This window comes from Carassius gibelio, chromosome B3 (genome assembly GCF_023724105.1).
Source record: "Carassius gibelio isolate Cgi1373 ecotype wild population from Czech Republic chromosome B3, carGib1.2-hapl.c, whole genome shotgun sequence".
NCBI classification, from domain to species: domain Eukaryota; kingdom Metazoa; phylum Chordata; class Actinopteri; order Cypriniformes; family Cyprinidae; genus Carassius; species Carassius gibelio.
This window is the reverse complement of record NC_068398.1, coordinates 29,830,128-29,845,609: the sequence shown is the minus strand read 5'-3', so window position 1 is coordinate 29,845,609 and position 15,482 is coordinate 29,830,128. Positions and strand designations below refer to the sequence as shown.

Sequence of the window (15,482 nt, the reverse complement as noted above, 5' to 3'; positions counted from 1 at the left end):
TTTGTTGAGCTCTGCGTGCGTGTGTGGTGATCAATGTTTATATGTGCAAAAAGCCTTAATTAAATCTCTTCAATACATAAAGTAATTGTGAAGACTTGGATTACCCCCTCAGGGGCCTGTACCATGATGGTAGTTGAACAAATTCATAGTTACAGGATTAGTTTTGAGTTGACAAAACCAAACCTCTCCAATCCAGCTTTGTTGGTACCATGATGCTGTTCATCAACTTTCTTTGTCAACTCAGGCTTTGATCCTGAGTTTGTGGAGCGCGTCCACATGAATGTGTGACATCACTGGCGAACAGCCAATCACAAGCCTTGCAACAAAAAGCAAGTTTGATTTACTTCTCGCGAGAGACCCAGCGAGATTCAAAACTAAAGGTTAAAGGTTTTGCTAAAGGTTAAGAGATTGAAGAATATGACAAATTTAAATGTCATATGAAAAATGAAGGAGGACTAATAAAATAAATGATCTTGCTCCATCTGAAAAGTTGTGATGACAGCTTTGAGCGCGCCTGTCTCTGATCAGCCTAGACTGATCACACCAGTGTGATCGTACGTGCGAAAGGGTTAATTGCAACAAAAATATATAGGGCCTTGTATTTTTTCCACTTTTTTTTTTATAGAAATCATCTCGCGCCCCCTGCGCCGGGGTCCTGCGACACCCACTTTGGGAACCACTGTTGTAAATGATAAGTGTAACTGTAGCAAAAGTAATGCGTTTTAAAACGAAAACTTACTAGTATAAATGGGGTCTGAACTTACATATTTTAGTTTTTTAATAAAAAAAAGATATATATTTGTGGATAATTTTGTCAATATTAAAAAAAATATTAAACTGAAGACATTAAGAATCCACGTCCACCCTATAATGCCTTTAAAATAGTATTTCTGAATAATCTTTTACACAGCTCTTTAAAATACAACAGTTCATTGTGACCTCATCTAGCAGTTCTAAAAAAGACACAAAAAAAAGCACCATACTGAAGTCTTGTTCTAAAGTCACACAAAAGAACAGACAGAAATAACAACGAAAATTGTTCCTTCTGCTGAAGCTCATCGATGTTATTGTCCATTTCACATTTTCACAATGGTCTGTCCTCATTTAGCCAAGACACATTAGAATTTGACAATGATGTCAAACCTGGTGTGGTACATTTCTGCGAACCTGAATGTGATTCAGGGCTCTGGTGGTGGCAAAGATGACATGACAACTCGGTTATATAAAGCATACACTGTATGGATGGACTTCTTGTCATGGTTATATGGAAAAGTGCTGCATGAGGATTCTCCAGAAATTATCTGTTAGTGTCCCACTGAGAAATGACACCATATGAGTTTAACGGCATGAAGATAGGAGTGCACAATGACTTTTATTAACTAATCTTTTACCATGGAAGCTACAGGTGTTTTACACAAAAGGTGGAAATATGTGTAATCAATCACAGAGAAAGCAAACACAAGCGGATTGGAGTAATGATTAAAGAGGGAGTCTCAGAGCCAGTTCATAACTTCTTGTCATTCTGCAGTCTGGTTAGAAAAGCAAAACCAGAACAAATAAAATGAGTCAAGAAAGGCCTGATCTCCCGGTTTAGAGACTCATGCCTTGATGCACAGTGATGATAAGCAGAGGATAGTGCCACTCGAAACACAGAGGCTGATTTGAATCTCCCCTGGCTGTGGTTCACTCCTGCTTTGTTTGTTTTTCCAGCTCTAGGAGAATTTAAATGGGTCTAAACAGTAGGATCATAAAACGCAGTCATATAAGGAAGCAGATAGACTGTTTTGAATGAATGCATAGAGTAATATCACAATTTCCCAGGCAGTTATTTTTGAGTACAGAAAGCTCAAGGAAAAACCATAGGAAAAACAGCATACAAATTCACTTCTGTCATTCAAGCAAATGCAATCCGCTTCCCACAAACATGTCTGGATCTTGTCAAAAGATATTTATATTAAAATGCATTTCTATTTTAAATGCGGTTCATTTGAAAATTTAGCGTTGATGCCAAAAATAAATTGGCCTTCATTTTCATAAATCCATTCAAACTGAACAATAATTTTAAATTATTTTGAATTTTTAAATATTTAGAAATACTACAGTTTTTACCCATTTTGAGCAAATAACTGTGGCCTTGGGGAGCAGAAAAGAGTTGATCATAAAGCATTAGAAAACCTTATTGACCCCAAAACTTTGAACGACAGTGTAAGGTTAAACTGGCAAAAGTCAACCACATCAACTCCAGGAAACACGTGTCTCAGACTAACTATTAATTTAAGAGTGCAGAGTCCAACTTCTATGTTGTTGTTCTGTAACCAGGTAAACTCTCACATATCTGGATGACCCTGATCTGATCTCAACATGACCGGTGTACAAGCAGGACTCTTTATCCAGTAAGTTGCACAGCAGACGGAGCAGGAATGCTGCACATATGCATCCATGCCTTACTCAGCATTTCCACAGTACCAGCACACCTCCATGAGAACGTAAGCAGGTACTTGAATGATATTCCAGTGACCTGTAATTTGAAGCTCTGCTGTCAGCGAGGCATTCTGCAAATTCGACACAGTCAAATGCCACAACAAAACAAGGTGCCTCCCGCAAACAGCGACAGTGGCGGGACGTCACACCTGTTGGGTTATAGCAGACACAATAGTCTGAAATAGGGCTGCAACAACTAATCAATAAAAAGAACTGAAGATGATCACAGAGCCGAACAACAGATTGACTCGTTCTCAAGACAAGAACCGTTTCTGTCAGATGTGTCCGATTCGAGAACCGAGCAGCTGATGATACTGCGTATGTGTGAGCAGTCAGCATGGAGCAGACCGACACACAGAGCATCTGAACCGAACTGATTTTTTAAGTGATCGATTCTGAACTGATTCTGTGCTAATTTTATTTTTAATGCTATAATTATTGCGGTTATCTCTGAAAGGCAGAATTTTTTTTTCTATTTTATTCAGATACCTAAATAGTCATAGTACGTAAACGATGCCAGCAAGCATGTGAGCTGTTATGAAAGGAGGCCATTTTTGTTATGTGAATAAATGCTATTTAGTTGTTTCAGTTTGTTATTTGTCCAAAAATTACAATAACATTTTTAGAATTTTTTTTTTTTGATGGGTTCTTAAAATATTTGTGTTTTGTCTTAAGACAGGTGGTCTAATAAATTGTTAAGCACTTTATGTTTTCATAGCATTCAGTTGGCACATTTGTTTTAAGGACATTGGGCAGAATGTGGAATAGTGTGTTATTGTCAGTAAAAGTTAAATAAAGGAAATAGGGGTTTTAATACAATTAATTGATTAATCGAAAAAATCTGCAAACTAATCGATTATCAAAATAATCATTAGTTGCAGCCCTAGTCTGAAATCTGCACACAAAGGACAACTGTATGGTTGTCTTCGGTGGGACTGGTTAAGAATGAAAGCATCTCCGTCTCTGACACCTGACCTTGTGTCAATCTGTCCGTGACTCTCAAGACTATTGGATGTCAGCTCATCTGCCTGAAGGCGGCTCTGGTTTCATCTCAGCAGAGCACTCAGAGCTCAAGAGGGTCCTCTCTTCGAGGAATACCAGTGACGTGGAACACAAGGCCTGCATTTGGACATTATCTGCCCACACAGAGGCAAGTTTTGGTTCTTATCGTCTACAGATAGGGAGGACATTGTGTTAACAACCACTAAGGCCATGTCTAAATGTTACGGCCCTCAAAAGAAAAGGTCAAGAAAATTGCGTTTTCAGTGATTTGATCACTTGTGACAGGCCCAGAAGTGCTGCCATTTCCCCCTAGTATTTATATGAGTTTCAAATGGCAGCCTTGATAGGGATGCACAATATTATTGGACCAATATCAAACAAACCGTTTTTAAACAAATTAGGAGCTCTAAAAGATTTTCAGAATTGTTACAATTCTTTTGCTTCAGATCAGGAGTGTCAAACTCAATTCATGGAGGGCCGGAGCCCAGCACCGCGGGTGTAGCAAGTACAACATTCCAATCAACCAATCAGAATTGAGATAGAACTTTTCAGAAAATATCGGTTTTAAGCTTACAACCAGAGTGCTTCTACACCCTTGTTAATCAGCTATCGTTTCCCATTGATTTTAAGAATAAATTATGGGTAGGGTTAGGTTTAGAAGTAGGGATTGGGTTAAGTCTATATTTTTGGACAATAATGTTGATCCAGGAACATGTCTTACTTGGCAAAATCACTGTGACCGGAGCCCTGCAGAGTTTTGTTCCAACCCTGCTTCAAATAAGCCTTTTGAATTTATTAGTTGAATCACGTGTGATTAATTAGGGTTGAATCTAAACTATGCAGGGCTCTGGCCCTGCAGGAATTGAGTTTGACACCCTCCTTGATTCAAGCCTTCGGTTCAGATGCGGTTTGTGTCAGTCTGCTTCACGCTGAATCACACATGCGCAGTATCATCAGCTCCTCAGTTCTCGAATCGGACGCGTCCGACAGAAACAGTTCTCGGTTCAGTGTACTGGAGATCTAAAAATCATTGAAACCGGTTCTTGACTCGAGAACGAGTCAATCTTTTGTATGTATGTATGTATGTATATATATATATATATAAAGAGCAGTCTCAGCTGAAATTGTAATAGTCAACATTGGCAAGACAGATTTCACCGTGTTTGTCCCTGCAAACATGCACTGAAAATCCCTGCTTTAGTAATCGTGCATCTAGTAATTCTAGCAAAGTCAGTCTCCTAATTTGCAGTTGTGAAATACGAGTATTTTGCTACCATTCTCCAACATGTGGAACTATCTCACTCAGTCTATTATCTGTTGTTTACATTTCCTGCTGGGATGAAGCTGCCTATACTGGTGCAGGATCAGTTTCCCACTGCCTAACTATTAGAAGAAACAGATTCAAGGCCGGCAGCAGCTCAAGTATTGGGGGGGGGGGGGTATCTTATCGTTTACATTCGAGACTTATGGTTTAAATCAAGTGACAATATAATTCTGTAATGCATGAATTAAAATGAGTTATGTTAGCACCCAAACTAAAACAAGCTAATCAAAGTAAGTAAAAGGTCATAAGTATTTACAATCGGTCTCCACAAAGTATTTGCCATACTGATACTTCCTTCTTCCTTTCAGATTTTCGGAACACTATATAACATGCAAATGGTAAACCTGAGGTCTTCAGTCTTTTTAACAGGGCTCCAATTAAAATAATTTTGATAAATTAAGTATGGATTAATCTGTTCATTATTAATATATGTAGGTTATGCTATAAATCATGTGCAAATAAGGGTTAAATTAATAAAACATTCATTTAGATTCTCTTAGTGGTGCACGGATCACGATCGGCTGATCGTTACTGCGCATCTCGTCAGTAAAGCCGGTTCTCTAATCAGCGGTTAATTCCATCAGGTGCGTGATTTCACATAGAGCAGCTGTTACTACACAGAGCCGTTGTTAACTGAGAAGATGCTCCAAAAAACGTTGAAAATGAACGTGGATTTGCGCATCTGCTTTATCAGACATATAACATGCAATTTTTCCTTCAGAAATACAGTGATATAAAAACACCTGTGTCTCGTGTTGATGTTTAAACGTTTAAATGTAAGGAATTATTATTATTATTAAACATGCAGTACGTGCTCATGTTTATCCAACAAAGCTTATGGAAAATTGTTTAGTTTTAAAATCGTGGCGAGTCTCCAAAAATAAATAAATGTATGGGAAACACATCCCACATCACAACCACCTGAGCCCAACTTCAGTTTACTCATCACCTTAACTTTAATTGCGTTTGTAAAAGGCACCGCAGCCAGACCGAAAAACAGACCACAACACAAACCGGAAGTTAACTTAGGGCCAGGCATGTGCGCCTGATGAAACCGTCTATAATATTACATTTCAGCACTTGACAAATGGACAGCGACTCCTACGTAGCACAGCTGTGCAATTGCTTTAAGTGCAATGTTGGGAAACGCATGTCAAACAATAATGAACGATCGTAAAATTACTCGTAGAAAACACTCTTAAGCGCAAAGATCAATCGTTATCGGAAAACCCGGTCCAGAACTTTACACACAGGGAAACACGCCATGTGTAACGCAGGAAAACCTGTTCCTATAGTCTAGTAAAGTAGTGTAGTTACCAATATTATTAGTGTAATGTGTTACTTTACTTCGATACCCAAAAAATAATATAGTTACTGTAATCCGTTACTTTGTAACTCGTTACCCCCAACACTGATGCACATGCAGTCTGACAACAGACTGCCTAAGACTAAGACTTTTGCACAGTAGTGTATACATAAAGTACGTCTAATTAGTAGGGGTGTGCACAGATAGTCGAACATTCGATTCGACATTCGACATTTTTGCCATAAAAAGAAAAGAAAAAAAAAACTGTCCACAATAAAACCTAATTGGGTCACTCTCTGTGATTCTCCACGGCATGTTTGAAGATGTATGTAAGCAAAAAATAATTAAAGGGGGGGGGGGGGTGAAATGCTATTTCATGCATACTGAGTTTTTTACACTGTTAAAGAGTTGGATTCCCATGCTAAACATGGACAAAGTTCCAAAAATTAAGTTGTACGTTTGAAGGAGTATTTCTGTTCCAAAAATACTCCTTCCGGTTTGTCACAAGTTTCTGAAAGTTTTTTTCGAGTATGGCTCTGTGTGACGTTAGATGGAGCGGAATTTCCTTATATGGGTCCTAAGGGCACGTCTGCTGGAAGAGCGCGCGCTCCCGTATAGCAGAGCACTGAGAGCAGAGGCATTCAGTGATCAGAGCGAGAGCGTCGCGAAATGTCACAAAAGAAGTGTGTTTTTAGTTGCCAGGGCAAGACAACCCTGCACAGATAACCAAAAAAAACAGCATTAAGGGACCAGTGGATGGAGTTTATTTTTACAGAGCATCAATGGAGTTGTGCAAGTGTTTGTTCCCTGCATTTTGAAGATGCTTGTTTTACAAACAAGGCTCAGTTTGACGACGGATTTGCGTATCGTTTATTTCTTAAGGATGATGCAATCCAAACGAAAAAGGGCCACAATCGTGTGTTGGAACCGCATGCGGTGAGAAAAACTGCTTCAAATATCTCTGCCTTCTTGTTAGTGCGTCCCCTCCCATGCCGAGACCCGGGTTCGAGCCCCGCTCGGAGCGAGTCGTTGCTGCTGCTGCTCTCGTTCAGTTTCAGCCTCGGGATCTGATTCTGGATCATAAATATACGCTGAATCTGACTGTTAGCCATGGTTTGTTTTGGTTGGTTTTGTCCTCACGGTGTCACAGCTTCCAAATGCTCTCAACAAAAGCCTACTGGCGCTCGTGATTCTTTAGCTCCGCCCACACGTCACGCCTCCAGCCACTCGTGTTTTTCCGGGAAAAATCGGTACAGACTATCTTTCTCTTATGAATATAATAAAACTAAAGACTTTTTGGAGTTAGGAAGGATGCAGTACTACTCTATAGGTACTCAAGATTAACAGGATATTGAGTAAAAAAAGAGCATTTCACCCCCCCCTAATGAATGAATAAGATCTGCGGTCTTCTACAGTACTTCAAATATGCTATATTGATATGTCCAGCTGTTGAGAAGACGCACTCTGACCGCACTGATGTCCCAGGGACACTCAGGTACAGCTGCACAAGGTTTGCGTATTACTGCCAATTTTCCACCACAAAAGCTGGTCGCTGTCAGCTTGCAATGGTCCTTTTCATAACTCAGCATCTCCTGCAACTAGATGCGTGAATGAGGCGAATTCACGTCAGTAGGATGTAGGTTGTCGTAGTTGATCCGTTATTCATTCACTGTACGGGCCAGGTGCTCCCCGGCCCTTGACGAATGTGATTCGTGGATTAATTGCACAGCTTAAACATCATAGAGTGAAAGTTTTGACAGGGCAGAGAGAGAGAGAGAGAGAGAGAGAGAGAGAGAGAGAGAGAGAGAGAGAGAGAGAGAGAGAGAGAGAGAGAGAGAGAGAGAGAGCGCGAGAGAGATAGCAGCGTAAGAGGTCATGACGCTTTCAACGTCACTGGGTCTAAAACTGCTGGTATTTTCTGTGTAGCTTTCGCAACACATACTGCACTTTCGGAATTCTTTATTTTCTTTTTCTGCTTGTTTGTGAGTTTTGTTACATATATATATATTTTAAAATTGTTTTATTCTTTTAAAATTTATGGTGTACATATTTGGTTAAAATTGATTCCCCATTTTCATTTTTGAAACTTTTTTGGTTGGTCCGATCGACTGTGCAATCGATTTTCGAACTAAAAGTGACGGCCCTATCACTTGGTTCATCTGTCATTTGGCAGTCTTTTCAAAGCACACAGTATCACTGTTTCTGTGTTTTAAACATTTAAAATCACAGAAGTACTGGGATTATAGTTCTGATACAGACTCTGATATATACCGTAGCAATTACATTAAGGTAAATCACATTTTGAAAGTAATTTGACACTACAAATGAAGATTTATCAATTGTTACACCAGTAGGTGGCGAAAAGGGGCTGTTAAAATGTATGTCTTTGTATCGTACAAGACCTTTGTTCAAGAATGCCAACTCAAGTAATGAAACAAGTATCTTATCTTTTTTTTTTCAGAGTTGTGAGAGAACCACAACTTCCATTGTGAACCCCCCTTGATTTATCCAGAATCATGCATCATGCATGAATCAAGTTCTATTTTGCACACATACAGCTCTTAAAGAGTCCAGTTTTTATGTAACCTGTTGATTTTTGTTCATGATATTCAGCTGCAACTAAATGGTTTACAAAAAAAGAGACACAGAATAAATGTCTGATATCATTATTTTAATCACATACCCAATTTAAAACACAATACCCAACCCTAATAATGACACACCACTAAAGCCCAAGCAACAAATGTATTAATTCAACTTCCTATACTGCTATTATTTACCTACATATTACGTCTGCACTTGAAGTACCCCCCACTCATTTCAGAAGCTTTTTTGTTTTAGACGCAGGCCATGTGTCAGAAGTGTATATTATGTTATATGAATTTTAATACAGTTGCATAATGCATTCCATTTCAAAGACAATTTCAGAAGCAGAAAAAGACATACAGTATGCGTTTTGAACCCCCGAGTTCACAAACATGACATGATTGAATAAACACAATATATCCACCATTATTATGGCCCAGCAGATACAATGCTGTGTAAACAAAACAGCTCAAAGTCAATTGTTTCAAACATGCTGAACGGAACATGAAACCGAAACGTGATTTCAGGCCACATTTTTGGCACATTCCCACACGCTATCACAACTTCAGATTATGGCCCATGTAGACACGATAGAGGAAATGGTGATAAAGAAAGATTACAGGACAGTGTTTATCAGTATTCAGTGCTAATGACGACTAAATGAGCTTCAGTGATTGCTACACTGTTTTTTGTTAACTCTATAACAAAGACATGATATATTCCTCCTCAAAAGGTAGGGTTAGCAATTTCAGAGAGGCTAACAATAGCAAGCTAGCTTTGAAAGCATAAGATCCCACTCTCCCTGCAAAACCACTCTCCAAAGCCACGCATCCTGCCAGACACATGAACGCGAGTTTACCAGAGGCTAACCAGCGACAAGTTGGGAGACGTGTTGGTGGAGCAATGATGCAACGCTGCCAGGTTACCTCATGTCTCATTCACAGATGAGAAAACATTACAGTACAAAGTGTATATTACAATAATGAATGCCGTTCTTTCTTGCACATTCTTAAATAGCATAATGGACCGCTCTGATATCATGTCTGTGTTAACAGGCTGCACATAAGTATGCAAATATATATGCTGTCAGGCATGTAGGACAGCCCATCACAGTCCTCGGTCCGAGGGATATGATTGGATGAACATTTTATGGTCCTACACCTTCACAGACGATATAAATACACAAATACATTCAGACCATTTAACTTAGTGATTGCTATTGGGATGTGAAAAGACTCAACCAGCATAATAAAAAAAGTTTCTGAACAAAGCACCTAAACTGCCTTTAACATTTTCTATCTCTAAAAGTGACAAATGGAACTATAGGAAGAGTAAATGGAGAAGTGCTTGTGCAGTTCTTAATAAAATAATTAAATTAGCCGTGACTCACCCAGTTCCCTGGACACTGGAGATACGGCTGCGTTCTCCCCGATCTTAGATACAGCATCAAAGTACTGCTTCCCAGCCAGAACCATGGCTGCAAAACAAGGATAAGAATACATCTTACTTTACTAAGGTGGAATTCGCCACACATTCACTAGGTTTTCTAGTGATAGTATACAGTATTGTCACTAATAATTAGGGTTGCAAAAGGGTGGAACATTTCCAGGAAACATTCTAGAAACTTTGGAATCTTTTCCAGGATTTTTTGGAATATTCTAGGGATTTTTGGAAAGTTTCCCGAAATGTTCCACCCCTTTGCAACCCTACTAATAATATGACTGTCCCTGCTTGGCTTAATGACCAAAAAAAAAAAGGCTTTCTAATGTCTTCTAAATACTTTTGAATATAATAATTATTTAATTCCTTCAGTCTGCATTTGTTATCAGTGAAAGATAAAATTAGTAATTCAAAAGCAGCTAGAAGGAGATGTTTGGATGGAGCACAACAGAACGCCCATGTCTCCAGATATGTTTTTAAAGCCTGACACAGTGACACAATGGTTTTAGAAGCACGCTTAATCAAGAGAGCTTCAGTCTGTAAGACCTGAAGATTGCTGGCAGCTACTCAGAGGGCAAATTCGACAAACCTTTTCAGTCAGTCCAGGAACAACAAGCTGTACAAGAGGTGTTGGGTTTAGTCTGTGAGTTTGGTTATTACACTACATCTTGCCCTCTTTCTACAGCAGAAATCCATTTGTTCAAGATGAGATGAAATCTACCCTTTGTTCAGAAGACCTACTTTTTCCAGATTGATATGTAACAATATAAGAAATCTGAGGAAAGGGTTACGTGGGAGTGAGGGATGTTATAAAAAGAAAAAAGCTAACTCAATTCTCCATCTTTCTCTTCCGAATTCATCTGGATGTCATTTTGCATGTGTAAATCGTTACGTTAAGTCTTTGTTTAGATTTTAACATGATTGGCATTACAAAGTTAAATTGGACTGATGTTTATCTACCCAGAAAAAGAGATGTTGATGTCGCATGTGTCATTATTTCCTGCCTGTAATTGATAATATTTGAAACCGATTTGACAAATTAATATGTGCTTATAACACCTCATTATCCAAAGTTGATCACACTACATTTTCCCTCGGTGTTGTGCAATCTTAATGTGTATATATACTAGCCATAAACAATATGCCCTCTAGATATCGGCATGGGCCATTAAAACCCATTATTTATCATCAATCACTAATAAAAACAGATTATAGGGACTCACAAATTCCAAATGCTTCATAAAGCAATGCAGCCTTAAAAAGGTGAGGCTCACCTGAAACCGCTTTCTCGTAGCTCTTTCCCAGGTTTATGAGGTTACGCAACCCGGGGTTGAATTGTTCCATAACATTCTAGGAGGGATTTCAAACAGAGGAAATGGTTAAAATGTTGGCATGAGCGATCACGACATTGTGTGGACTGACACGGTTCTTTTTCATAAAACAACCTCTTCAGTGCCATTTTAATGTGCTGTGCATGCAGGGTTACATCAAAAGTGACTTGACTTACTTAATTTCAAAGTGTAAGATGCTTCTGCTTCAGGCCATAACAACATTAACTACAAACTGTTGGGTTGCAACCTGATTCAGGTCCGAATTTCATGGATAACTGGGTTTTATAATAACTGGTTACGCAAATTGTTTTAAAATCAATGTAATTTTGTCCAAGTGCGCACAAACAACAAGCTGTTAGACCAGTTTTGGGATTGGTCTTAAATATTACAAATGTTCTATCAAACATATTATTTTACCATTTCCCCAAAGTAAACATTTCAAAATTTTTATTAAATATTTCATATGAAATTAGTGACACACCATAAGTTTTATTTTTATTTTTTTTATTTACCAAACACTAAAGCCAAAATTCAAGATCATTTAGCCAAAAAAAAAAAAAGTTAAATATTGGTAAATAAACTTGGGTAATTGAACTGTGTATGCTGTTCAGAGATATATCAAAGCAGTGATTTTTTTTATTTTTATAAATAATAAAAAAAAGTGATATGTTTCATCCAAACAAATTTTGCATCATTGTTGGTCATCAGAGAAGCACTAATTAAATATCACAAATTTAGTCAGTGAAACCCTCCAAACCATATCTTGACCAAAATGTATAAATTTTTTTATTATTATTTTAATTTTGCGGTTTCGGCTGAATATTTTTTTGTTGATTAATATTTGTGCATCACCAGTATATTATCAAATATTTTTTTTGTGATGTTGCTTCTAGGTTTACTCTGGAAAGCACATGCACATTAGTTAGATCAATGTCTGTAATAAGACCCAAAGAAGCAATTTGTAGAAGGTTTTGTTGATTTGTTATTAGAATGTAATCCTTTGTAAACAGGAGTTGTAGTTAGAAAATAGCTGCCTGGGGCCATTACCAAGACGGCTGCCAAATGCCAACTAATGTCCTACAAATAGTATTATACAACTAATATGCTAATAATTAGTTAATTCCCATGGCGATTTATCCAATCACGGTTATCTTGACTTGTGGGCATCACTCTTTCAATGTGGATCTATTTGGATTTGAGCCAGTCATCTTCATAACCTCTCAGAAACCTTATTCCAAGAAGAAATAATCCATTCTTGAGTTGATCCTCTCGACTCTTCCAAGACACTTCCTGAAGATGTTCTCACAGGATGCACATCTCAAGGTAGAGGTGCTGTTCCCGTTTCTCCTCTCCGTCAGGACCGAATAAGTTCTTGAATTGACATTCATATGTGCGCCTCTCAGTGTAAGTATTGGGAGTCAATGAGACCGTCTGGTGGTGAAATCATGCGAATGACAAAGTTCGGGAGAATCAAGTTCGAACTCGAGTGGAGAACTACAGGAAACTCTACTGCCTTTCACAACAAGATCAGTAACTGAGCAACAAGACCATGCGTTTGAACAGCTGCCAGCACTGCATCAGTTCCTGGTTTCTCCGAAGAATAAAGGAGGCAGAGATATGAATGAGTCACTAGTGAACACTTGGGCTTGGTCATATTACTGAACTTCAAGCGGCATACGTGTGCTTACTTAATGCTTACTAATCCTCAATTCATGAAGACAGCCCACTCCCTGACACGCATCGAACCGCTTGAGACTGTACGACAGGAGGCACAGCTGATATTATACTGGAATGAGACTATATTGGAATGACGCACTCATGGACGGATATGACATGTGGGAGCCGTCCTCCAAATCAAAGCATTCATTCATTTGCGTTTGAGACTTTGAGTCCTAAATACTAAGAACTACTTATTTAAAAAATCCATGTTAGTTCAAAAGAATTCAACTAGTCAAAACAAAAGCAGTCTGAACCAAGAATTTCAGACTGCAAAACAATTTGAATGTTAGTGGTTTGGGAGTTCCCAGAATGCACTGCATGGCATCATGAATAAATTACGCATTTACTGTTAGTTACCGTCTCGTTTCACTGTTTGCTGACTTTCACCGTTTTGTCATTATCATTTGTTATTTGTCGTGATGTTAACAGCTCTTTTTACTATTTGTTGACACACACTATTCTTGAGTATTGTTTGTCTAGTGTTGGGGTATGTCCAACTTTTATTTCCCTGAAATCCCTTGCATTATAAGACGATTGCTCTTTAGTTCACATCGCATATTAAATGTCCTATTACAATTATTTATAAGATAATAGTTGTTTAAATTAGACTAATCATTTCTTTTTTTACAATGTGGGATCTATGTCTCTACAAGGAAAATTACTCAATATCTGTAAACCAACTGAGTGAAAGTAAAGCACACACACACACACAAACTTTTGTCATGACCAAGCCCAGGTCATATTCCATTCCAAAAGGAAGAATATTATATGCATTCAAATATGAATTAAAAAAAATGAAATGGTACTTTTTATGACTAGGACATTTGAAATACAGAGGAAACTAAATAATGTATCATCAGGTTGTGTGTGTGTGTGTGTATAAATCTGTATTTATGAATGTGTACACACATATGTGACGTCAACATGTTGACAAATTATTTGTTAACATGAATACTTGTGTGTGTGTGTGTGTGTCTGTGTACTTATACTTGTATACTTGTGTGTGTCCAAATCACTGGATCTGAATTTGGGATTCATATCCGACTCCTTTGGGTGTGTCAATAAATCATAAGTGTAATTTGTGTTCCGGTAAAGACCCACCTGTGGCTCAACGACAAAACCCGAAATTTGAATAACCTGAAGAGAATCGTGTCTGTCTTTTTCAACTTTAGTAGCTTAAACATAAGATGGCCTTTCCCCCGTAACAGCCTACAGTTTAATCTAAAGTTTCCTGACCAAGAATATGACCGGCTCAATCCAGAAATCTCCAAACTGTCAACATTTCTTCACGGGTGGATGTTCCACACTTAACCCAGCCACTGTATTCTCTACATGTGAATATTACTAGCCTTTCTTTCGCAAGTTAAGTGTGGTTTTTCTCACCTTGTAAGTGCTCTCGGTCAGTTTATTCACCTCGTCCGGATCGCGCGACATTCCTATGCCCCTTTCGCGACGAGCTCGCGCACTCAGATATCCTTAACGTTAATTCGGATCGCCCAAAACTCCCAAATAATAACCCAGACAGCCCGTTTATTGCCTCCCTCAACTCCTCATAGCAAGACGGCCGTCTGTAGAGCCGTGTTATAGATTTTCGAAAGAAAGTGACCGCGGTCTTACTCAATTACGGGCGGCTTGAGTTGAGCTGAGAGAGGGCTTTGCTTCAAACTTATGAGCGCGTGAATGTAAGAGTCTGCGTCAGGGGCGGGAAAGATAAGGTGAGGTGTGCGACGTCACTCACGGTCCGCTCTGACAGGTGCACTTGGATAGAAACAAGATAAATGCTGCCATCTGCTGATTATGGTCCTTCTTGCAGCCATTAGAACATCTTGGACACAACACTTTTAACCTAAAAAGTAAATATTATAATTTTTTTCAAACAAATATTTCTTCATAATCTATGTTATTTTCATTACTGCTTTCATCTGTTTACTTGTGGGCTGCACGGTTCTCCTACCAGACTGGGCATTTAAAGTGCCAGCAAAAACCTTTTTTAAGCAGTTTATGAATTGTACTGTTCTTGTAATAGTATTATTTAAAATTTAAATGTGTCTGTTTAGTTTTATGTGTTTTAAATGTATTTATTTATTTATTTTATTTTATTTATGTACTTTTCTTAAATATCCTAGGCTCAGGGACGGGGTAGTAGTTTGATGTGTCCAAAAAAATGTTTCAGGGACAATATTGGACATGACACAGACTGTAACTTGTGAGACGTCAGCACTACAGTCGGATGTGACACAAACTGTAGTTTTGGGGACGTCTATGGCACAGACTGTAACTTGTGGGTCATCAA

At 38.5% G+C, this 15,482-nt stretch overlaps 1 protein-coding gene across 1 annotated transcript in view; it reads right to left on the bottom strand.

Annotated features, from left to right (window-relative positions):
- The window catches only part of baiap2l1b (BAR/IMD domain containing adaptor protein 2 like 1b), a 55,318-nt gene extending 40,430 nt beyond the window's left edge, over positions 1–14,888 (bottom strand). Inside the window, exons 1-3 of the mRNA XM_052549932.1 lie at positions 14,573–14,888; positions 11,414–11,489; positions 10,090–10,176 (exon numbers count right to left, since the gene is read on the bottom strand). Of these exons, the coding sequence (XP_052405892.1) occupies positions 10,090–10,176; positions 11,414–11,489; positions 14,573–14,623 (214 nt within the window). The 5' untranslated portion in view covers positions 14,624–14,888. The remainder of the gene's footprint in view (positions 1–10,089; positions 10,177–11,413; positions 11,490–14,572) is intronic.
- Positions 14,889–15,482: the final 594 nt, after the last annotated feature.